This window comes from Musca domestica, unplaced genomic scaffold, assembly GCF_030504385.1.
Source record: "Musca domestica strain aabys unplaced genomic scaffold, Musca_domestica.polishedcontigs.V.1.1 7, whole genome shotgun sequence".
Taxonomy (NCBI): Eukaryota; Metazoa; Arthropoda; class Insecta; order Diptera; family Muscidae; genus Musca; species Musca domestica.
Genome location: NW_026712383.1, coordinates 25,933,540 through 25,959,314, shown reverse-complemented (window position 1 = coordinate 25,959,314; position 25,775 = coordinate 25,933,540). Strand labels below are relative to the sequence as shown.

Here is a 25,775-nt window from a genome sequence, read left to right as displayed (position 1 = left end):
AAACGTGGATTTTTTAAAGAATATTTTTTCAAGGACCTTTAGAAACGTGGATTTTTTAAAGAATATTTTTTCAAGGACCTTTAGAAACGTGGATTTTTTAAAGAATATTTTTTCAAGGATCCAAGAAACGTGGATTTTTTAAAGAATATTTTTTCAAGCATCCAATAAACGTGGATTTTTTAAAGAATATTTTTTCAAGCATCCAATAAACGTGGATTTTTTAAAGAATATTTTTTCAAGCATCCAAGAAAGGTGGATTTTTGTAAAGAATATTTTTTCAAGGATCCAAGAAACGTGGATTTTTTAAACGAATATTTTTTCAAGGATCCAAGAAACGTGGATTTTTTAAAGAATATTTTTTCAAGGTTCCAAGAAACTTGGATTTTTTTAAGAATATTTTTTCAAGGATATGTCAGGCTATAAACGGGATCTTTTCTCTAACTTATATCTCCCCTATTTTAATATCTTAAATTCCCCAGAAATCTTAATGTTGACAAATTCTAATCGTTTGTGCATTAAATTCTGTAAATTTCATAATATCCCACCCCATCACCCCCCTCTTCATGCTGCATAATGAAAACACTTCTTCAACGTTTTTTTTTTGTTCTTCGTGTTTTTCTTTCCTGTTCTGCATTTTTCTGCACTTTGTCAAAGCATTTGCATTTTTTTTTTCGCTTTTGAACTCAATTTTTTTCCTCAACTCACATTTTTTGCACTTCATGTTGACACCATTGTCGTTGTTATTGTTGTTGTTATTTTATCCTATTATTATTTCCTCTAGTATTTTATTTCCGGTCGGAGTTTTTTCGCTCTCTCTCTCTCGGTATTCCCTCATTTTTTTGTGTTTAAAGGAATGTTGTGTTTACACTTCAAGTTTTGCGATTTGTTTTAATTAGTTTTTTATTGTTTTTTTTTTTTGATTTACGGAGAAAAAGGACTAAGTCACATTTTGTAAAAAAAATAATTTTTGGTGTGATTTATAAAATGTTAAAATATTTTTTTTAATATTTTTTACACAATTTTCTAATAAATTTATATCGGTGTTATTTTAATAAAAATTATATTTTTTCTTATATTTTTTATACAATTTTTTATAATTATTTTTGCCATCAAATATTTTGACACACACAGCTCATTTGTTAATCCATCCACATTTATTTTTACAGGATTGGCTGGATAATAATAATATACCCGATAGTGGAATTGCCCAATGCATGTATAATTTGCACAAGGTTATTATTATTCAATTTCATTAATTTTATTTAAATCTTATTTGTATTTAATTTTACAGACATATCAAAAACATATTTGTATTTGGGTTTAGTTTTTTTTTCTGTGGCCATAATTTTAAACATCAATTTATTATTATGGTTTGCCAATTAAAATGAGTTTAACACCATCATCATAAATAACATCAACTAGACATTATCATTGGAAAAAAATATAATTTAAATATATAGTAAAAAATATGTAAATAGTTGTGATATATAAATTATATGTGGGTTTTACAAAAAAAAAATCGTTTAAGAGTCATAAATAATTATTAGATAAAAATATAAAAAAATTGTATAAAGTGGTGTGTGTCGTATAAGTACTAACGTTTAATTATTACTCATACGTCCGGGTGGACAATCACTCCAAGAAACGTGGATTTCTTAAATAATATTTTTTCAAGGACCAAGAAACGTGGATTTTTTAAATAATATCTTTTCAAGGACCAAGAAACGTGGGTTTTTTAAAGAATATTTTTTTCAAGGACCATTAGTTAAAGATACGTGGATTTTTTAAAGAATATTTTTTCAAGGACCAAAAGACCTAGAAACGTGGATTTTTTTCAAGGACCAAAAGACCAAGAATCGTGGATTTTTTAAAGAATACTCAGAATTTTTTAAAGTAAGACCGAAAAATGTGGATTTTTTAAAGAATACTCAGAATTTTTTAAAGTAAGACCGAAAAATGTGGATTTTTTAAAGAATACTCAGAATTTTTTAAAGTAAGACCGAAAAATGTGGATTTTTTAAAGAATATTTTTTGAAGGACCAAATTACTACAAAACGTAGATTTTTTAAAGAATATTTTTTCAAGGACCTTCAGACCACCAAACCTGGATTTTTTAAAGAATATTTTTTCAAGGGCTAAGAAACGTGGATTTTTTAAAGAATATTTTTTTAAGGATCCAAGAAACGTTGATTTTTTAAAGAATATTTTTTTAAGGATCCAAGAAACGTGGATTTTTTAAAGAATTTTTTCAAGGACCAAAAGACCAAGAAACGTGGATTTTTTAAAGAATAATTTTTCAAGGACCAAAAGACAAAGAAACGTGGATATTTTAAAGAATATTTTTTCAAGGACCATCCGAACAAGAAACGTGGATATTTTAAAGAATATTTTTTCAAGGACCATCCGAACAAGAAACGTGGATATTTTAAAGAATATTTTTTCAAGGACCAAAAGACAAAGAAACGTGGATTTTTTAAAGAATATTTTTTCAAGGACCATCCGAACAAGAAACGTGGATTTTTTAAAGAATATTTTTTCAAGGACCATCCGAACAAGAAACGTGGATTTTTTAAAGAATATTTTTTCAAGGACCAACAGTTAAAGAAACGTGGATTTTTTAAAGAATATTTTTTCAAGGACCATCAGTTAAAGAAACGTGGATTTTTTAAAGAATATTTTTTCAAGGACCATCAGTTGAAGAAACGTGGATTTTTTAAAGAATATTTTTTCAAGGACCATCAGTTGAAGAAACATGGATTTTTTAAAGAATATTTTTTCAAATATCCAAGAAACGTGGATTTTTTAAAGAATATTTTTTCAAGGACCAAAAGACCAAGAAACCTGGATTTTTTAAAGAGTATTTTTTCAAGGACCATCCGAACAAGAAACGTGAATTTTTTAAAGAATATTTTTTCAAGGACCATCTCTCCAAGAAACGTGGATTTTTTAAAGAATATTTTTTCAAGGACCATCCGAACAAGAAACGTGGATTTTTTAAAGAATATTTTTTCAAGGACCATCCGAACAAGAAACGTGGATTTTTTAAAGAATATCTTTTCAAGGACCATCCGAACAAGAAACGTGGATTTTTTAAAGAATATCTTTTCAAGGACCATCCGACCAAGGAACGTGGATTTTTTAAATAAATTTTTTTCAAGGACCATCCGACCAAGGAACGTGGATTTTTTAAATAAATTTTTTTCAAGGACCATCCGACCAAGGAACGTGGATTTTTTAAATAAATTTTTTTCAAGGACCATCCGACCAAGGAACGTGGATTTTTTAAATAAATTTTTTTCAAGGACCATCCGACCAAGGAACGTGGATTTTTTAAATAAATTTTTTTCAAGGACCATCCGACCAAGGAACGTGGATTTTTTAAATAAATTTTTTTCAAGGACCATCCGACCAAGGAACGTGGATTTTTTAAAGAATATTTTTTCGAGGACCAAAAAACCAAGTGGATTTTTTAAATAAATTTTTTTCAAGGACCATCCGACCAAGGAACGTGGATTTTTTAAATAAATTTTTTTCAAGGACCATCCGACCAAGGAACGTGGATTTTTTAAAGAATATTTTTTCGAGGACCAAAAAACCAAGTGGATTTTTTAAAGAGTATTTTTTCAAGGAACAAAAAAACCACGTGGATTTTTTAAAGAATATTTTTTCAAGGGCCAAAAGAGCAAGAAACGTGAATTTTTTAAAGAATATTTTTTCAAGGACCAAAAAACCACGTGGATTTTTTAAAGAATATTTTTTATACGAAGAAAATTACTCCGAATTTTTTTCTATCGGAAAAAAAAACTACTCCGAATTTTTTTCTATACGAAAAAAAAAATTACTCCGATTTTTTTCTATACGAAAAAAAATTACTCCGATTTTTTTTCTATCGGAAAAAAAATTACTCCGATTTTTTTTGCTATACGAAAAAAATTATTCCGAATTTTTTTCCATACGAAAAAAAATTATTCCGAATATTTTTCCATACGAAAAAAATTAATCCTAATTTTTTTCTAAACGAAAAAAATACTCCTAATTTTTTTTCTAAACGAAAAAATTACTCCTAATTTTTTTTCTAAGCGAAAAAAGTGACACCGAATTTTTTTCTATCGGAAAAAAGTTACTCCGAATTTTTTTCTATCGGAAAAAAAATTATTCCGAATTTTTATCTATCGGAAAAAAAATTACTCCGAATTTTTTTCTATCGGAAAAAAAAATTACTCCGAATTTTTTTCTATACGAAAAAAAAATTACTCCCAATTTTTTTCTATCGAAAAAAAAAATACTCCGAATTTTTTTCTATCGGAAAAAAAATTACTCCGAATTTTTTTCCTGTACTAAAAAAGTACTCCGATTTTTTTCTAAACAAAATAAATGATTCCGATTTTTTAAAGAATATTCCAATAAATTTCTCATGAAAATATTTAAATTTTTTCTTGTGTCGACTATGAGTTTTCAGTTTTCTTCCCCTCTTGACACTCCTCAGCGTGTCGTTCTCCGAAAGCCGCTAAATTAAAAATTCTGTTCGTTTATTTTTTCGGTTGGTTTTTTTCCATTGTTTTCATTTTCGCCAAAACTATGAATGACATGTCGGTTATTGGGGGTAATTGTTAAATTTATAACACTTAAGCCGTGTTTGGTCTGCAGTTGACAGTTAAGGGTGAAATTTATATTGAGAGCACTGGTGGCAAATGTTCTTGTTGTCGTTTTTGTTGTCGCTATTTTCGTTGGCGTCAAAAAACAACAGATTATTGTTATTTAATTTTCAATTGCTGTTGACTTTAATAATGGACGCGGATGGCAAGTTAAGAGAAATGATAAAAACTATTTTTAAAGCATACTTTTAGGCGCAAATTGGATTTCGCAAAATATTAATGGCATTAAATGAATGAAATTCAATTTAAAATATAATAAATGATTGTTTTAATGGAAAACGATTTGAGAAAGTGGGTTTCGGCAGCTACTGGCTGCGATCAGTGTTCCTTTTTAAAATTTAAATGTTTCGGAATATGGATAATTTGGAAACAATTCCTATTTATATATTGAATGGATTACAAGTTCAATATATCCATGTTCCACTGTAACTCCTTATTGTAACCAATAACCCCTATAAAAAATTTACTCTGCAATTATTTTTTTTTTTGCTTCTGCCCCACCACTGAATCCCAACAATCAAAAGTTATTAAAATAAATGCCAAAATGTAAATATTGACTCGGGCATTGTTGCCAAAGAAAATAAAATTGCATTACAGCAACAACAGAAACAAAATTAATTTTATTGTAAACACAAACACACACAGATCCACACACTAGACCACAGTGCGAATAATCAATACCGAGGTTATTTAACAAATGTGACCAGGACACGTTCGAAGGAATTTTGGGGAAATTGAAAAATAGTAAATTCGATTTATTTAAAACAAAACAAAATAAATTTAATTCAATCAAAATGAAATAGAGGGGACATGATATTTTCTGCCTCTATTGAATTACGTTGGGAAGGAAAAAAAATGGAAAAATAAGAAATTTTCTTTTATATAATTTTTCGGATAAAGATTTCTAAAACGAAAAAAGGGAATAGAAAAATAGGAAAAAAGGATTTTTTGATACATAATTTCTTCGGATTAAATTTCTTCATATAGAAACAAAGTCGGAGTAATTTGTCCGCAAAGAAAAATGTTCACAAATTCGGAGTAATTTTTTTGGAAAGGAAGAAAAAATTCGGAGTAATATTTTTCGCATAGAAAAAAAAAATCAGAGTATGTTGTTTTCGCTAAAAAAATTGGAATATATTTTTTCGCACAGAAACCAATTCGGAGCAATTTTTTTCTTCTACAAAAATTATTTGGAGTCGAAAAAATTCGCAGTAATTTTTGTCACATAGAAAACGCATTCGGAGTAATTTTTTCGTATACTGACATTTTTTCCCATGTAAAGCAATTCGGAGTAATTAGTTGTTTTCGCTAAAAAAAAATTGAAATATATTTTTTCGCATAGAAACCAATTTGGAGTAGTTTTTTTTCTTCTAGAAAAACTATTCGGAGCATTTTTTTGGGACAGAAAACCCATTCAGAAAAACTTTTTCGTGTAGAAAAAAATTCGGAGTCGAAAAAAATCGTAGTAATTTTTGTCGCATAGAAAACGCATTCGGAGTAATTTTTTCGTATACTGACATTTTTTCCTATGTAAAGCAATTCGGAGTAATTATTTTTTTTTTGGGGGAAAAAATCGGAGTTTTTTTTTGTATGGAAAAGTATTTGGAGTAATATTTTCAATTTAATATGAATCGAAGAATTTTTATTCCGCATAAAAGGAAATTTGGAGTGATTTTTCCGCGCAGAAAAAAATTGGAATAGATTTTTTGGTATAGAAAAAAATTGGAGCATTTTTTTCCACCGGAGCATTTCTTCGTATGGAGAAAAATTCGGAGTTATTATTTTTATCATAGAAACAAAATCGTAATTTTTTTTCGTGTAGAAAAAAAATCGGAGTAATGTTTTTTTGTATTAAAAAAATATTCGGAACGATTTCTTTCTTATTGAGAAAAAAAATCAGAGAAATTTTTTTTTGTATAGAAAAACCATTCGGAAACATTTTGCATACAAAAAAATTCGTAGTAATTTTTTCGTGTAGAAAAAAATTTGGAGTATTCGGAGTAATTTTTTTGGTAGAGAAAATTTCGGAGTATTTTCTTTTTGTATAGAAAAAAAATCGGAGTAATTTTCTCGTAAAGAAACAAAATTCGGAGTTTTTTCGTATAGAATTGGGAGTAATTTTTTCGTATTGAAAAAAATCAGAGTCATTTTTTTGGATACAAAAAAAAAAAAAAAAAAAAAATCGGAGTTGGTCCTTGAAAAATGATTCTTTTAAAAATTCACGCTTTTTGCGCTGATGGTCATTGAAAACTAATTTTTAAAAATCTACATTTCGTGGCCTGATGGTCTTTGAAAAAATATTCTTTAAAAAATCCATGTTTATTGGTCTATTGGTCCTTGGAAAAATAAAAAAAAATCCAAATTTCGTGGCATATTTGCCCTTGGAAAAATACTCTTAAAAAAGTTCACGTTTCTAGGTCTGATGATCCTTGAAAAAATATTTTTTAAAATATTTCTTGGTCGGACGATTCTTGGAAAAATATTTAAAAAAACACGTTTCTTCAAAAGATGGTCCTTAAAAATCTTAAAAAATCTACGTCTATTGGTCCTTGAAAAAATAAAAAAACACATTTCTGATGGTACCTGGAAAATTTTTCTTTAAAAAATCCAGGTTTCGGATGGTCCTTGGAAAAATATTGTTTAAAAACTGCACGTTTGGTGGTCTGATGGTCTTTGAAAAAATATTCTTAAACAAATCCACGTTCGGTGGTCTTAAGGTCCTTGAAAAAAATATTATTTAAAAAAAGCTACTTTTCTTAGTCCTTTGGTCAATTAAAAATATGCTCTTTAAAAAATTTACCTATCTTTGTCCCTTGAAAAAATATTCTTTCAGCTGATGGTCCTTGAAAAACTATTCTTTTACAAATTCACGTTTAAAGACTTGAGAGTCCTTAATTTTTTTTTTTTTTAATTGAAAATGTTTTTTTTTATAAAATCTAAGTTAAAGCCTTGAGGGTCCTTAAAAAATATATTTAAAAAATCCAAATTTTTTAAAAATCTACGTTTATTGGTCTTTGGAAAAATAATTTTTAAAAAATCCATGTTGTTTGGTTAGTTCTTGAAAATATATATTTTTTATAAAAACATCCACACTTTTTTGTCCTTGGAAAATTTCCTTTTAAAAACTCCACGTTTGTTGGTCCCTAGAAAAACAAATTCTTTAAAAAATACACGCTTTTTGAACTGATGGTCATTGAAAACTGATCGATAAAAATCCACAGTTCATGGTCCGCGTTTCTTGGTCGTTTGGTCCTTAGAAAAATATTTTTAAAAAATCCACGTTTCATTGTCTGACAGTCCTTGGAAAAATATTCTTTTAAAAATTCAAGTTTCGTGGTTTGATAGTCTTTAAAATAATTCTTTAAAAAATCCAAGTTTATTGGTCTATTGGTCCTTTGAAAAATATTCTTTAAAAAATTCACATTTCTTCAACAGATGGGCCTTGAAAAAATATTCTTAAAAATCTACGTCTATTGGTCCTTGGAAAAACATTCTTTAAAAATTCCACGTTTCTTGGTCTGACGATCCTTGGAAAAATATTCTCTAAATATTCCAATTTATAGTCCTCAGATCTTTGAAAAAGAAATCTTTAAAAAATCCATATTCATAGATTGAAGGTCCTTAAAATAATAATATTTAAAAAATCATCGTTTATATCCTTAAGGGTCCTTGAAAAAATAATCTTTAAAAGTTCCACATTCATAGCTTGGAGGTCCTTGAAAAAATTGTCTTTAAAAATCATTTTTAGTAGCCTTGAAGGAAGTTGAAAAAAGTGCCTTAAAAATCCGCATTTAGTGGTCTGAGAGTCTATTCTTTTAGAAATTTTGGTCTGAGAATCCTTGAAAAAAATTTCTTAAAAATTCTCATTTAATGTTTTGAACGTCGTTTTTAAATATCCTTTAAGTACCCCCCAACACCTCCACCTAAAGACCTTCACCGCCCTTCCGTGTCAGACATTTTAATTTCACTTTCGGAGATTTACTTTTCGTTTTGGCATAATTAACATATTTCACTTATCGTTTTTAGACTTTCCGCCAGCCTCTATGAAATTTATTGCCTTTTTAAGGCAACTTTCAGATCCCTTCCCCCATATCTGCATCCCTCTCGACCAAGTTCCCCACGTAAACTAATTACATTTTGCAAGGATTTATACTCTTTTAGAGGAAAGATGTAGTACGTGTGTGTGCGTGTGTTCACACGCAATAACAGTGTGGGTGTTGTTGTTGTTGTTCTTGTTGTTATCGTAATATTGTGCTACTTATGTTCGGCGAGAGTACTCCGTAAATTGCTATTGTTCGATAACGCCTTTTGGGCGTATTCATTATCGTTATGCATTGGCGTTATTTATGGCGGATGGGTGTGTGTGTGTGCCTTGTTGTTGATGTTTTTATTGTTGTTGTAAGTGCTGCCGAAAAATGAAAATAAATTTTCTGCATAGAAGGCGATTGCGGTTTATGCGTGAGGCAATGAAGGATAAAATGATGAGAAAGGATTTTCTGGGAGCAGTTTAAGTGGATTTGGAAGAATATTTTTGGAAGGACTTTCAAAAAGCGAAACCTGGATTTTTCAAAGAATATTTTTTAAGGACCCTTAGGCCAAGAAACGTGGATTTTTTAAAGAATATTTTTTCAAGGACCAAAAGACCAAGAAACGTGGATTTTTTAAAGAATATTTTTTCAAGTACCCTTAGACCAAGAAACGTGGATTTTTTAAAGAATATTTTTTCAAGTACCCTTAGACCAAGAAACGTGGATTTTTTAAAGAATATTTTTTCAAGTACCCTTAGACCAAGAAACATGGATTTTTTAAAGAATATTTTTTCAAGTACCCTTAGACCAAGAAACGTGGATTTTTTAAAGAATATTTTTTCAAGTACCCTTAGACCAAGAAACGTCTGAGAGTCTATTCTTTTAGAAATTTTGGTCTGAGAATCCTTGAAAAAAATTTCTTAAAAATTCTCATTTAATGTTTTGAACGTCGTTTTTAAATATCCTTTAAGTACCCCCCAACACCTCCACCTAAAGACCTTCACCGCCCTTCCGTGTCAGACATTTTAATTTCACTTTCGGAGATTTACTTTTCGTTTTGGCATAATTAACATATTTCACTTATCGTTTTTAGACTTTCCGCCAGCCTCTATGAAATTTATTGCCTTTTTAAGGCAACTTTCAGATCCCTTCCCCCATATCTGCATCCCTCTCGACCAAGTTCCCCACGTAAACTAATTACATTTTGCAAGGATTTATACTCTTTTAGAGGAAAGATGTAGTACGTGTGTGTGCGTGTGTTCACACGCAATAACAGTGTGGGTGTTGTTGTTGTTGTTCTTGTTGTTATCGTAATATTGTGCTACTTATGTTCGGCGAGAGTACTCCGTAAATTGCTATTGTTCGATAACGCCTTTTGGGCGTATTCATTATCGTTATGCATTGGCGTTATTTATGGCGGATGGGTGTGTGTGTGTGCCTTGTTGTTGATGTTTTTATTGTTGTTGTAAGTGCTGCCGAAAAATGAAAATAAATTTTCTGCATAGAAGGCGATTGCGGTTTATGCGTGAGGCAATGAAGGATAAAATGATGAGAAAGGATTTTCTGGGAGCAGTTTAAGTGGATTTGGAAGAATATTTTTGGAAGGACTTTCAAAAAGCGAAACCTGGATTTTTCAAAGAATATTTTTTAAGGACCCTTAGGCCAAGAAACGTGGATTTTTTAAAGAATATTTTTTCAAGGACCAAAAGACCAAGAAACGTGGATTTTTTAAAGAATATTTTTTCAAGTACCCTTAGACCAAGAAACGTGGATTTTTTAAAGAATATTTTTTCAAGTACCCTTAGACCAAGAAACGTGGATTTTTTAAAGAATATTTTTTCAAGTACCCTTAGACCAAGAAACATGGATTTTTTAAAGAATATTTTTTCAAGTACCCTTAGACCAAGAAACGTGGATTTTTTAAAGAATATTTTTTCAAGTACCCTTAGACCAAGAAACGTGGATTTTTTAAAGAATATTTTTCAAGTACCCTTAGACCAAGAAACGTGAATTTTTTAAAGAATATTTTTTCAAGTACCCTTAGACCAAGAAACATGGATTTTTTAAAGAATATTTTTTCAAGTACCCTTAGACCAAGAAACGTGGATTTTTTAAAGAATATTTTTTCAAGTACCCTTAGACCAAGAAACATGGATTTTTTAAAGAATATTTTTTCAAGTACCCTTAGACCAAGAAACGTGGATTTTTTAAAGAATATTTTTTCAAGGACCCTTAGACCAAGAAACGTGGATTTTTTAAGAATATTTTTTCAAGTACGCTTAGACCAAGAAACGTGGATTTTTTAAAGAATATTTTTTCAAGGACCCTTAGACCAAGAAACGTGGATTTTTTAAGAATATTTTTTCAAGTACGCTTAGACCAAGAGACGTGGATTTTTTAAAGAATATTTTTTCAAGGACCCTTAAACCAAGAAACGTGGATTTTTTAAGAATATTTTTTCAAGTACGCTTAGACCAAGAGACGTGGATTTTTTAAAGAATATTTTTTCAAGTACCCTTAGACCAGGAGACGTGGATTTTGTAAAGAATATTTTTTCAAGGATCCAAGAAACGTGGATTTTTTAAAGAATATTTTTTCAAGGATCCAAGAAACGTGGATTTTTTAAAGAATATTTTTTCAAGGATCCAAGAAACGTGGATTTTTTAAAGAATATTTTTTCAAGGATCCAAGAAACGTGGATTTTTTAAAGAATATTTTTTCAAGGATCCAAGAAACGTGGATTTTTTAAAGAATATTTTTTCAAGGATCCAAGAAACGTGGATTTTTTAAAGAATATTTTTTCAAGGATCCATGAAACGTGGATTTTTTAAAGAATATTTTTTCAAGGATCCAAGAAACGTGGATTTTTTAAAGAATATTTTTTCAAGGATCCAAGAAACGTGGAGTTTTTAAAGAATATTTTTCCAAGGACCAAGAAACGTGGATTTTTTAAAGAATATTTTTCCAAGGACCAAGAAACGTGGATTTTTTAAAGAATATTTTTTCAAGAATCCAAGAAACGTGGATTTTTTAAAGAATATTTTTTCAAGAATCCAAGAAACGTGGATTTTTTAAAGAATATTTTTTCAAGGATCCAAGAAACGTGGATTTTTTAAAGAATATTTTTCCAAGGACCAAGAAACGTGGATTTTTTAAAGAATATTTTTTCAAGGATCCAAGAAACGTGGATTTTTTAAAGAATATTTTTCCAAGGACCAAGAAACGTGGATTTTTTAAAGAATATTTTTCCAAGGACCAAGAAACGTGGATTTTTTAAAAAATATTTTTCCAGGACCAAGAAACGTGGATTTTTTAAAGAATATTTTTTCAAGGATCCAAGAAGCTTGGATTTTTTAAAGAATATTTTTTCAAGGATCCAAGAAACCTGGATTTTTTAAAGAATATTTTTTCAAGGATCCAAGAAACCTGGATTTTTTAAAGAATATTTTTTCAAGGATCCAAGAAACCTGGATTTTTTAAAGAATATTTTTTCAAGGATCCAAGAAACCTGGATTTTTTAAAGAATATTTTTTCAAGGATCCAAGAAACCTGGATTTTTTAAAGAATATTTTTTCAAGGATCCAAGAAACCTGGATTTTTTAAAGAATATTTTTTCAAGGATCCAAGAAACCTGGATTTTTTAAAGAATATTTTTTCAAGGATCCAAGAAACCTGGATTTTTTAAAGAATATTTTTTCAAGGATCCAAGAAACCTGGATTTTTTAAAGAATATTTTTTCAAGGATCCAAGAAACGTGGATTTTTTAAAGAATATTTTTTCAAGGATCCAAGAAACGTGGATTTTTTAAAGAATATTTTTTCAAGTAACCTTAGACCAAGAAACGTGGATTTTTTAAAGAATATTTTTTCAAGTAACCTTAGACCAAGAAACGTGGATTTTTTAAAGAATATTTTTTCAAGGATCCAAGAAACGTGGATTTTTTAAAGAATATTTTTTCAAGTAACCTTAGACCAAGAAACGTGGATTTTTTAAAGAATATTTTTTCAAGGATCCAAGAAACGTGGATTTTTTAAAGAATATTTTTTCAAGGATCCAAGAAACGTGGATTTTTTAAATAAAATTTTTCTATCCTGACTAACGTTCATTTCATTATTTTATGCTAATAGCTGTAGTGGTTGTTGCTTTAATTACCATCATTGTCATTTTTTCTTAGCCATTAAAATCACAACGACCCACAGACCAAGTGAACGGTGGGTGACCTCTTTGAGAAAATTAATGCAAGCCAATGTTGCCATATTTAGCCGCATGCATAAATGGCCTCATGTTTAAATCACGCACTCACGTTCGCAGTGAGGACGCACATTAAACGTCTACTTGTCGTAAACAATTTTGTGACTCATACCTAATTTTTATTTTCATATCCTTTGGCAAAGGATATGAAAGAAATTAAAGCAAATCAACTGTTGATTATGGCGCCCTCTAACGTCTGATGACGGGGATGAGTGTGTGGGTGTGTACTTTAAACACTTGTGAACAATGTATGTGTGTGTGTTGTTTTATATTCTTATACAAATTGACATATAAACATCCATAATTGACAACGAGTGCCGTGGCATTCACCACACAGACGCCTAAAAGTATACACCACCACCGCCGCCATAAACAGACAATGACTTTGTTATTATTCATTTATTTACACAAAAAAAGAAACAACAACAATAGCAATATTGTTGTTGTTGTTCAGTGATATAAAAAAAGCGGTCAAAACTCTTTACATTTGTAATAAAAACATGGAAACAATTAATTACGACGAGTAGTGTGGGTGGTACTCTCAAGGAGTCAGAGGGAGGAAGGGAGGGGCTGGCATTAAACAGCGAACAAAGGCAAATAAAGAAAAACAAGAAAAACAACAACATTGTTGTGGAATTAAACAATAAAAATTCCAAACATGAGCTAATCATGTTTCAATATTTGCACAAAGGAAGACAAAGGACCCTCACAACAATAATTCTTGATTTTTCCAAATAATATTGCAAGAATTTTTTTTGACAAAGCATTTTCAAGTATCGACTGGATTTTTAAATAAAATTTTGTCAAGGACCCTTAGCCCAAGAAACTTGGATTTTTAAATAAAAATTTTTCAAGGACCAAAAGACCAAGAAACGTGGATTTTTAAATAAAATTTTTTCAAGGACCCTTAGACCAGGAAACGTGGATTTTTAAATAAAATTTTTTCAAGGACCCTTAGACCAGGAAACGTGGATTTTTAAATAAAATTTTTTCAAGGACCATCCAAACAAGAAACGTGGATTTTTAAATAAAATTTTTTCAAGGACCACCCAAACAAGAAACCTGGATTTTTAAATAAAATTTTTTCAAGGAGCATCCAAACAAGAGACGTGGATTTTTAAATAAAATTTTTTCAAGGACCATCCAAACAAGAAACGTGGATTTTTAAATAAAATTTTTTCAAGGACCCTTAGACCAGGAAACGTGGATTTTTAAATAAAATTTTTTCAAGGACCATCCAAACAAGAAACGTGGATTTTTAAATAAAATTTTTTCAAGGACCACCCAAACAAGAAACCTGGATTTTTAAATAAAATTTTTTCAAGGACCAAAATACCAAGAAACGTGGATTTTTAAATAAAATTTTTTCAAGGACCAAAAGACCAAGAAACGTGGATTTTTAAATAAAATTTTTTCAAGGACCCTTAGACCAGGAAACGTGGATTTTTAAATAAAATTTTTTCAAGGACCTTTAGACCAGGAAACGTGGATTTTAAATAAAATTTTTTCAAGGACCAAAAGATCAAGAAACGTGGATTTTTAAATAAAATTTTTTCAAGGACCAAAAGACCAAGAAACGTGGATTTTTAAATAAAATTTTTTCAAGGACCAAAAGACCAAGAAACGTGGATTTTTAAATAAAATTTTTTCAAGGACCAAAAGACCAAGAAACGTGGATTTTTAAATAAAATTTTTTCAAGGACCAAAAGACCAAGAAACGTGGATTTTTAAATAAAATTATTTTCAAGGATCCTTAGACCAGAAAACGTGGATTTTTAAATAAAATTTTTTTCAAGGATCCTTAGACCAGGAAACGTGGATTTTTAAATAAAATTTTTTTCAAGGATCCTTAGACCAGGAAACGTGGATTTTTAAATAAATTTTTTTTCAAGGATCCTTAGCCCAGGAAACGTGGATTAAAAAAAAAAAAATTTTCAAGGATCCTTAGACCAGGAAACGTGGATTTTTAAATAAAATTTTTTTCAAGGATCCTTAGACCAGGAAACGTGGATTTTTAAATAAAAATTTTTTCAAGGATACTTAGACCAGGAAACGTGGATTTTTAAATAAAATTTTTTCAAGGACCCTTAGACCACGAAACGTGGATTTTTAAATAAAATTTTTTCAAGGACCAAAAGACCAGGAAACGTGGATTTTTAAATAAAATTTTTTCAAGGACCAAAAGACCAGGAAACGTGGATTTTTAAATAAAATTTTTTCAAGGACCAAAAGACCAGGAAACGTGGATTTTTAAATAAAATTTTTTCAAGGACCAAAAGACCAGGAAACGTGGATTTTTAAATAAAATTTTTTCAAGGACCAAAAGACCAGGAAACGTGGATTTTTAAATAAAATTTTTTCAAGGACCAAAAGACCAGGAAACGTGGATTTTTAAATAAAATTTTTTCAAGGACCAAAAGACCAGGAAACGTGGATTTTTAAATAAAATTTTTTCAAGGACCAAAAGACCAGGAAACGTGGATTTTTAAATAAAATTTTTTCAAGGACCAAAAGACCAGGAAACGTGGATTTTTAAATAAAATTTTTTCAAGGACCAAAAGACCAGGAAACGTGGATTTTTAAATAAAATTTTTTCAAGGACCAAAAGACCAGGAAACGTGGATTTTTAAATAAAATTTTTTCAAGGACCCTTAGACCAGGAAACGTGGATTTTTAAATAAAATTTTTTCAAGGACCCTTAGACCAGGAAACGTGGATTTTTAAATAAAATTTTTTCAAGGACCAAAAGACCAGGAAACGTGGATTTTTAAATAAAATTTTTTCAAGGACCAAAAGACCAGGAAACGTGGATTTTTAAATAAAATTTTTTCAAGGACCAAAAGACCAGGAAACGTGGATTTTTAAATAAAATTTTTTCAAGGACCAAAAGACCAGGAAACGTGGATTTTTAAATAAAATTTTTTCAAGGACCAAAAGACCAGGAAACGTGGATTTTTAAATAAAATTTTTTCAAGGACCAAAAGACCAGGAAACGTGGATTTTTAAATAAAATTTTTTCAAGGACCAAAAGACCAGGAAACGTGGATTTTTAAATAAAATTTTTTCAAGGACCAAAAGACCAGGAAACGTGGATTTTTAAATAAAATTTTTTCAAGGACCAAAAGACCAGGAAACGTGGATTTTTAAATAAAATTTTTTCAAGGATCCTTAGCCCAGGAAACGTGGATTTAAAAAAAAAAAATTTTCAAGGATCCTTAGACCAGGAAACGTGGATTTTTAAATAAAATTTTTTCAAGGACCAAAAGACCAGGAAACGTGGATTTTTAAATAAAATTTTTTCAAGGACCAAAAGACCAGGAAACGTGGATTTTTAAATAAAATTTTTTCAAGGACCAAAAGACCAGGAAACGTGGATTTTTAAATAAAATTTTTTCAAGGACCAAAAGACCAGGAAACGTGGATTTTTAAATAAAATTTTTTCAAGGACCAAAAGACCAGGAAACGTGGATTTTTAAATAAAATTTTTTCAAGGACCAAAAGACCAGGAAACGTGGATTTTTAAATAAAATTTTTTCTAGGACCAAAAGTCCAGGAAACGTGGATTTTTAAATAAAATTTTTTCAAGGACCAAAAGACCAGGAAACGTGGATTTTTAAATAAAATTTTTTCAAGGACCAAAAGACCAGGAAACGTGGATTTTTAAATAAAATTTTTTCAAGGACCAAAAGACCAGGAAACGTGGATTTTTAAATAAAATTTTTTCAAGGACTAAAAGACCAGGAAACTTGGATTTTTAAATAAAATTTTTTCAAGGACCAAAAGACCAGGAAACGTGGATTTTTAAATAAAATTTTTTCAAGGACTAAAAGACCAGGAAACTTGGATTTTTAAATAAAATTTTTTCAAGGACCAAAAGACCAGGAAACTTGGATTTTTAAATAAAATTTTTTCAAGGACCAAAAGACCAGGAAACGTGGATTTTTAAATAAAATTTTTTCAAGGACCCTTAGACCAGGAAACGTGGATTTTTAAATAAAATTTTTTCAAGGACCAAAAGACCAGGAAACTTGGATTTTTAAATAAAATTTTTTCAAGGACCCTTAGACCAGGAAACGTGGATTTTTAAATAAAATTTTTTCAAGGACCCTTAGACCAGGAAACGTGGATTTTTAAATAAAATTTTTTCAAGGACCCTTAGACCAGGAAACGTGGATTTTTAAATAAAACTTTTTCAAGGACCCTTAGACCAGGAAACATGCATTTTTAAATAAAATTTTTTCAAGGACCCTTAGACCAGGAAACGTGGATTTTTAAATAAAATTTTTTCAAGGACCCTTAGACCAGGAAACATGCATTTTTAAATAAAATTTTTTCAAGGACCCTTAGACCAGGAAACGTGGATTTTTAAATAAAATTTTTTCAAGGACCCTTAGACCAGGAAACGTGGATTTTTAAATAAAATTTTTTCAAGGACCCTTAGACCAGGAAACGTGGATTTTTATATTTTTTTTTAAACGTCCAAAAAAATTTTCATATTTTGATTTAAGTAAAAGGACCTAAGTATTGAAATCCTTTGAATATTAATAACCTCCTAATAATCGCCAATAAATTTTGTAAATTAAGCTCATTTTTCAATGTTGTTTTTTATTTTTATTTTCCTTCTTTGCAGGACTGGTGGGACTCCAAGCTACCCGAAACCGGAGTCCTCTGTTGTTTAAGCGTCATACCCAAAGTTTTGTTGGCTGGCGCCATTACGCTCATGGATGAGGCATACTATAAATTGGCCGTATGGTTGAACGATAAAGGTAAGAATGGAAATCCATAGCTCAAATTAAAAACTTTTTAATTATTTTTTTACTTTTTCTTCGTCGCTCTTTTCTCCCTCTCTCTTTTAGAAAATTATCGCCTGCAGTCAAAGTATGAAAATCACTTAATAGCCAAGGTGGCTTTGTTTCAATTTGTCAACTCTTTCCTATCGCTATTCTACATAGCTTTTTATCTGAGGGATGAGGAGAAATTGAAGGAGGTGGGTAAGGGGATTAAAAATTGGAAAAAATGTCTAACCTTGTTTGAATTCCAGCAACTGGCCGGTCTCTTGATCTCTCGTCAAATCATTGGCAACTTACGCGAATCCGCTCTGCCCTATGTGGCCGAACAGGTACGCCTGGCAAAGCTGAGTTTTAATATGTGGGGAGCCTTGAGTCCCACGCAAGATAATAATCGCACATTTGCGGAGAGTGTGGCGGCAGCGGGAGCAGGCTCCACGGATTCAGAGAAAACCAAACAGCCAAGTGGCACCTCGACACCCCAGCAGCCGGGCACCCCGTCGAAACAGCTGCCGAAGAAACCATCCACTGATACGGGCTGCTCAACACCGTCGACGACAACAAGTGCCACGAAGCGTAACATTGGTCAGGCGGAGATTGAGAGTTCGTTGTATAAGGTAAGATGGGGGGAAAATTTAATGGCAAGAAAGGAGGGCGTATGAGTGTGATTGTCAATTATACGTCACAATGGGAAGCAGATTTTATACTGCACGACAAAATTCAATTTTTTTGATTATTATGGGGAAAATCCAGCAGTTTTTGATATTAGATCAAAAGATAGAAAAACGTTTAAATCGCAATGTAACCAAAATAGAGGGGCAAGTTCCCCCCTTCTTCCATACTTTTATAAAATTTCAGATCAAGATTCCTTGGAACCCTTACATTTTAGGTATATAGTGTTTTTGCCAATATTGCAGATATAGATACGAGGATTATTTTGATGGAAATTTTTAACCCTCAAGTGAATCACCAAATGGGTCTTTTTGGCTCTTTTTTAAAAATATTGTTACAAACTCCTCTTCAATGAAATCCTAGCAAGTCAAAATATTCTACAGAATTATTTGGCATAAAATTCTGATATAGGTCCTTGAAGACATACCTAAAAGCCAAGAATTCATAAATACTAAAAACACATTTTAGGGTTAAAGCCGTACTTTATGTGAGTTTATGGAAAAATCTCGTACAAAACCTCGTTTTAGATAAATAATGTCAAAGACGAAAATTTTCCCCATAAAATTTCACTATAGGTCACAAAAGAAAAGCAATTTTTTTTTAGTTCATATCAAAAAAATCCTTGCATCAATGTTGCCAACAAATCTTAAAAATATTTCCAAAAATGTTTGACTAATTTTTCTTTGACCTTTTTTTCGAGTTGACGCCTGAAAATAACATAAAATGTCATTTTAGGCGGAAGGTGTTAGGGGAAGAAATATTCTACACAAAATTTCACTATAAATCTCAGAATAAACTATATATCTAGGTATAATAGTTTTCCAGATAATTTCATTTAAAATATATGTTCTACAAGTGGAAATTATGTGTTTGCTTTTTTACTGTTAATTTAACACGTTTTCCGTCCAAGTCAAAATCTCCCTTTATACTTCAATTTTTGGGGATGGTGTTAAAGGAAGAATTACACTTCATCAAATTTCACTTGAGGTCACCAAAGAAACGTAATCCATATTTCCATTATATATATAAAAAATCCTTGCATCAATATTCCCAAAAAAACGAAAATATTTCCTAAATTTTTTAATAAATTTTTTACTCTGACTTTTTTCGAGTTGACGCCATAAAATAAGATAAAATGTCATTTTAGGCGGAAGATGTTAAGGGAAGAAATATTCTACACCAAATTTCATTATAAATTTCAGAATAAACCACAAAATTTCACTATAAATCTCGGAATAAACCATATATCTAGTTTCTAAGAAAATTACATTCGAAAAATATGTACTACAAGTGATAATTATGTGTTTGCTTTATTTTTCTGTAAATTTAACAAGTTTTGAATCCAAGTCAAAATCTCCCTTTATACTTCAATTTTTAGGGAAGGTATTAAAGAAAGAATTACTTCCCATCAAATTTTACTATAGGTCACCAAAGAAAAGTAATCCCTTTTTCCATTATATATATAAGAAATCCTTGCATCAAAATTCCTAAAAATAACCGAAAATATTTCCCAAATTTTTTGATTACTTTCTTCTCGGCCTTTTTTGGAGTTGACGCCTGAAAATAACACAAAATGTCATTTTAGGCAGAAGTTTTTAAAGGAAGAAATATTCTACACCAAATTTCATTATAAATCTCAGAATAAACCCTATATCAATGTTAAGTAGTTCATATGAAAATTACATTCGAAATATATGAACTACAAGTGAAAGTTAGGTGTTTGATTAATTTACTGTTAATTTAAGACGCTTTCAATCCAAGTCAAAATCTTCCATTATACTTCAATTTTTGGGGAAGGTATTAAAGGAGGAATTGCTTCCCATCAAATTTCACTATAGGTCACCAAAGAAAAGTAATCCCTATTTCCATTATATATATAAAAAATCCTTGCATCAATGTTCCCAGAAAATTACGAAAATATTTCCTAAATTTTTGATAAATCTCTCCTCGGACTTTTTTCGAGTTCATGCTTGAAAATAACATAAAATGTCATTTTAGTCGGAAGGTGTTAAGGGAAGAAAAATTCTACACAAAATTTCACTATTAATCTCAGAATAAGCCATATATGTAGGTACAATAACTTTTAAGAAAATTACATTCGAAAAATATGTACTACAAGTTAAAATTATGTGCTTGCTTTATTTTACTGTTAATTTAGCAAGTTTTCAATTCAAGTCAGAATCTCCCTTTATATTGAACTATTTGGGGAAGGTGTTAAAGGAAGAATTACTCCTCATCAAATTTCACTATAAGTCACCAACGACAAGGAATCTTTATTTCCTTTACGTATTCAAAAAAATAATTAAATCAATGTTCCAAAAAATACGAAAATATTTCCCAAATTTTTGATAATATTTTTAATCTGACTTTTTTCGTGTTAACGCCTGAAAATAACACAAAATGTCATTTTAGGAGAAAGGTATTAAAGGATGAAATATTCTGTACAATATTTTACTAAAAATCTCAGAACAAACCATAAATCTATGTACAACAGTTTTCGAGATAATCTCACTCAAAATGTATGTACTACAAGTGAAAATTGTGTGTTTGCTTTTTTGCTGTTAATTTAACACGTTTCCAGTCTACGTCAAAATCTTTCTTTACACTTCATTTTTGGGGGAAAGTGTTATAGGAAGAATAATTCGTTATCAAATTTCATTGTGTGTCTCCGAACAAAAGAAATTTATATATTCAATATGTACCATGAAAATAATATGATATATTTTTATCAATTAACCTAGTTTATTTCTGAAGATTTAGCACAATTTTCGAGGTTTTTATTTTCTTTTTTATTTATTTATGGAAAATTTTTGATATGCAATGGAAATAGAGATTTCTTTTTTTTTGTCGCTTATAGTGAAATTCGACAAGGAACATTTGTGCCTTCGATGTCATCCTTCTGAAATAATGTTTTGTTGGAGATTTTTGAATAAACTCACATAAACTACGGATTTAACCCTAAAAATGTGTTTCAATGTATTTTAATTCCTGGCGTTTTGGATGGATTTGGGCTTAAAAATTTCAATGCACAAATTTCTTTTATTCAGAGACTCATAATGAAATTTAATCTAGAAAAATTCCTCCTTTGACAATTTCCCGAAAAAATGCAGTATAAAGGGAGATTTTGACATGAATGTGAAACGTGTTTAATTAACAGCAATTAATTAAAAGCAAACACATAATTTTCACTTGTAGTAAATAAAATTCGTACGTAATTTTCTCAAAAAACTATTGTACCTAGATGCATGGTTTATCCTGAGATTTATAGCGGAATTTTGTGTAGAATATTTCTTCCTTTGACAATTTCCGACTAAAACGAAATTTTATTTTGTTTTCAGGCCTCAACTCGAAAAAAGGCTGAAGTAAAGTAGAAAAATGCATGCACACAATTTTCACTATCGGAATCAAATATCGAATTTAATTTTCTGAAAAAAATATTGAACCTAGAAATATGGTTTATTCGGAGATTTATAGCGGAATTTTGTGTAGAATATATCTTCCTTTAACAATTTCCGCCTAAAGCAAAATCTTATGTTGTTTTCAGGCCTCAACTCGAATAAAGGCCAAAGAAAATTTTGCGAAAAAAATTAGAAAAATTATTCGTTTTTTTCTGGATATTGATGGACATGTTTTTTTGATATGCAGTGGAAAACGAGTTTTCTTTTCTTTGGTGACTTATAGTGAAATTTGATAGGGAATATTTTCGTCTTTTGCGTCATCCTTCTAAAATGATGTCTTGATGGAGATTTTTGCATAAATTCACATAAAATACGGCTCCTACCCTAAAATGTGTTTTTTTTTTTTTTAAATTAATATGATGTTCTACCGTTAAGGTAAGGTTTGGACCTGAAATTTTGAATATTCAAATTTCATTTGTTCCGAGACTCAAAATTTAGTCTAGAATAATTCTTCCTTTGAAACATTCACGAAAAAATTAATTTTAATGGGGGATATTGACCTGGATTGGAAACGTCTTAGATTAGCAGTAAAACAGCAAACACTTACTTTTCACTTTTATTACACAAATTTCGATTGGACTTTTCTTGACAACTATGGGACCTAGATGTATAGTTTATTTTGAGATTTATGATGAAATTTGGTGTAGAAAATTTTTTCTTTGACATCTTCTATCTAAAACGAAATTTTATGTCATTTTCAGGCGTTAAATCGAAAAAAGGTCAAGGTAAAGTAGAAAAATGCATACACACAATTTTCACTATTAGAACATAAATTTCGAATTTAATTTTCTTAAAATCTATTGCAGCTAGTTGTAGGGCTTGTTCTAAGACTTGTAGCGGAATTTTGTGTAGAACATTTCTTCCTTTGACGATTTTCGCCCAAAACGAAATTTTATGTCGTTTTCAGGTCTCAACTTTATAAAGGCTGAAAAAAAATTGTCCAAAAAATTAGAAAATATTTTCGGTTTTTTTTTCTGGACATTGGTGGACCTCTTTTTTTGATATGCAATGAAAATAGAGATTTCTTTGCTTTGGTGACTTACAGTGAAATTTCATGCGGAATATTTTTATCATTGACGTCATCCTTCTAAAATGATGTTTTGTTGGAGATTTTTGCATAAACTCACATAAAGTACCGCTTTAACCCTAAAATGTGTTTTTAATATTTATGAATTCCTGGCGTTCGGGTATGATTTAGACTTTCAATGTCTTCTAGGACCTATGGTAGAATTGTATGGCAAATAATTTGATAGAATATTTTGACTTGCTATGATCCCGTTTTAAGGTAGTTTTGAGGCATATTTTCAAAAAAGTACCAAAAAGACCCCTTTGTTGGCTCGCTTGAGGGTTAAAAGTGTCCACTGAGATATACCTCGTATTATTATCTGCAATAGTGCTGAAGACACTATGGACCTAGAATCAACGGATTCCAAGGAATCTTATTTTGAAAATTTAAAAATCTCTGGAAGAGGGTGGAACTTGCCCCCTAGATTTAGGTTACTTTGCGATATGAAAGCTTACAAAACGCCGAAGCACGTGTCTTCTATTTTTAGCTCTACTTTCATAATCTGCTGGATTTTCCCTGTAATTATTGATAAAAATTGAATTTTGTGGCACAGTGTCGGAATACAAATTTTTAAGGCCCTCCTTTTAAAAAAAAAAAATTTTAGGCACCAATTTTTTTTTTGAAAAAATGGTAAAAAAAATTTAAAAAAATCGACGGAGCCTTTAATTTTTTTACAATCATTTTTAAGGCCCATTAAGGTCTTAATCAAAATTTTCAAGGCCCTACTTTTTTAAAAATATTTTTTTTAAGTATCCAATTTAAAAAAAAAAAATGGTAAAAAAAATTTTAAAAAATCGACGGAGCCTTTTATTTTTTAAGGCCCCTTATTTAATTAAAATAGCAACTATCATTTTCCACCCCCTCCATCTCCTCCCACTTTTGATGAAAATAGTTATAAATCTACCTCTAAATCCCTCTCACCCCATTATCATCACTTAATCTCCATTATTCCAGTACGATGGCACCTTTTCGGATCATTTGGAAATGCTTGTCCAGATGGGTTATGTTGTGCTATTTTCGGCCGCCTTCCCACTGGCCGGAATATGTGCCCTGATTAATAATCTCATGGAAATACGCTCTGATGCATTCAAACTGGCCCATGTACATCAGAGGCCATTTGGTCAACGTGTTGCCAACATTGGAACGTGGCAGAATGCTCTCAGCCTCCTATCGCTGGCTGCGGTCATAGTGAATTGTGCACTAATTGGTTTATCCGGACAAGTGTCTCGTTTGTGGCCGGGTTTGACGACGGCACAGACCATTATTTTGATAGTAACACTAGAGGTAGGTGTAGATGGAAGAGAGAGAAAGAGAGAGAGGGGATAGAATTGACATTAATCTCTGTATCTGTGTGTGTGTGTGTTTGTAACCTCCCTCATTAATCATTTAGCATATCATGTTGGGTTTACGTTCAGCCTTAACCTGGCTGCTGCCGGAGCTGCCCTCCTGGTTGGCAGCGGAGATAGCAAGGGCGGAACATTGTCGCAGGGAGATGCAGTGTAAGGGTACATCACCGCGACCCACACCACCTACACCGCCCAGTACCACTTCCACCCAGCCGGATCATGAATTGGCAGCATTGCATTTGGCGGATGTTAATAATGGTGGAGCAGCGGCCGTCTCTGCCTCGGCAGCAGCTGCGGTAGCCAATCAGCAATCCATTCAACGGCAGCTCTCCGAGGATCTGCTCTATCAACAGGAACTACTCAAGCAGCGAGAATATGAGCCCTATGTAGATGAGATAACTCGCTTTGGCCTGCAGCGCAATGTTGAGGCGGACGTCAATGTGTTTGAGAATCGTGACTCATCGCCGGATTCACCACCCTCACAGGTAAGGCTCAGACATAACTTTAACTCCTCACGAAGAGGGTAACCTAAAAATGTCTTTTTTGTTTATTTCAGACCAGCACCATTCTCATACGCCCCCTGCATGAGTCCACACCACCGCTGAGTGGTGCCTCGCTGACTAGTCTCAATCAGGATGTGGGTCGTTCGCATAGCGGGTATGTAGTCTATCGCAACTTTTTTTAAGATTTTTTTTTCTGCAGCTACACTAAAGGTCAAAACTTTTCTACTTGAAATATACACCCCGCAACACAAACTTCTTTATTAACACAACACTTATTTGCCCCCCCGCCCCCTCAATTTTTCTTTGCATTAACACACATACATACTAACACCTGTCTTGATTCCTCTCCCCTTTTTTGCCTTCCGAACACTAACACCATTTTTGCTATTTTTTCTTTGTATGTATTTTCCTCCCATTAATTGTGTACTATTGCGTATTTTAAGATTTATGAAGTCCTGCCTGATATCCCTTCTAGAAAATGGTAAAAAAATTGGAATTTTTGGAAATCTGCACTTTAAGGGTACTAAAGGTTACAATAGAGTACCATTGGCATTCGATGAGCAAAAATAACTAAGTTTTTCGAATTTGCGTACCAGGGTCTCTCATGACGTCCAAAGGGCATTTGCGAATGAATTTTTTAAAATTCGTATTTAAAAGGTACCAATGGTAAATTCGTACTAAAATTGGTACTTTTTCCATTGGACTAAAATTTTGAAATTTCGAATTGAGGTCGGTGGCTGTGAATAGATATGGGAGATATGAAAGGGGTTTTTGAAAATATACATTATAGTGTACACATGTACTAAATGGTACGAAATTCCGTCCCTTAGTATCCAGTTAACGTGTGGAGGTAAAATTTTTCAAATTTTGTTATTGCAAAATATTTTCGAGATACGGAAGTAATTTTAGAATTTTTTATTGTAATTGTACTAAAAAGTACTAAATGTACAAAATTTGGTACCATTCGAAAATTATAATCTTCTTATTTGGCATACAAATTTCAAAGATA

The 25,775-nt window shown here is 30.9% G+C and overlaps 1 protein-coding gene across 7 annotated transcripts in view; it reads left to right on the top strand.

The window, feature by feature from the left end:
- Positions 1–25,775, top strand: part of LOC101887915 (serine-rich adhesin for platelets) — a 152,772-nt gene that overhangs the window by 110,824 nt on the left and 16,173 nt on the right. For 4 of the 7 annotated variants that reach the window (XM_059130042.1, XM_059130040.1, XM_059130043.1 and 1 more), the window contains exons 6-11: positions 17,565–17,700; positions 17,791–17,921; positions 17,976–18,338; positions 23,872–24,201; positions 24,308–24,748; positions 24,820–24,920. In XM_059130042.1, the coding sequence (XP_058986025.1) occupies positions 17,565–17,700; positions 17,791–17,921; positions 17,976–18,338; positions 23,872–24,201; positions 24,308–24,748; positions 24,820–24,920 (1,502 nt within the window). Of the gene's footprint in view, positions 1–1,166; positions 1,233–17,564; positions 17,701–17,790; positions 17,922–17,975; positions 18,339–23,871; positions 24,202–24,307; positions 24,749–24,819; positions 24,921–25,775 lie in introns of all 7 variants that reach the window. The other 3 variants (XM_059130038.1, XM_059130039.1, XM_020038183.2) reach the window with 1 other exon arrangement.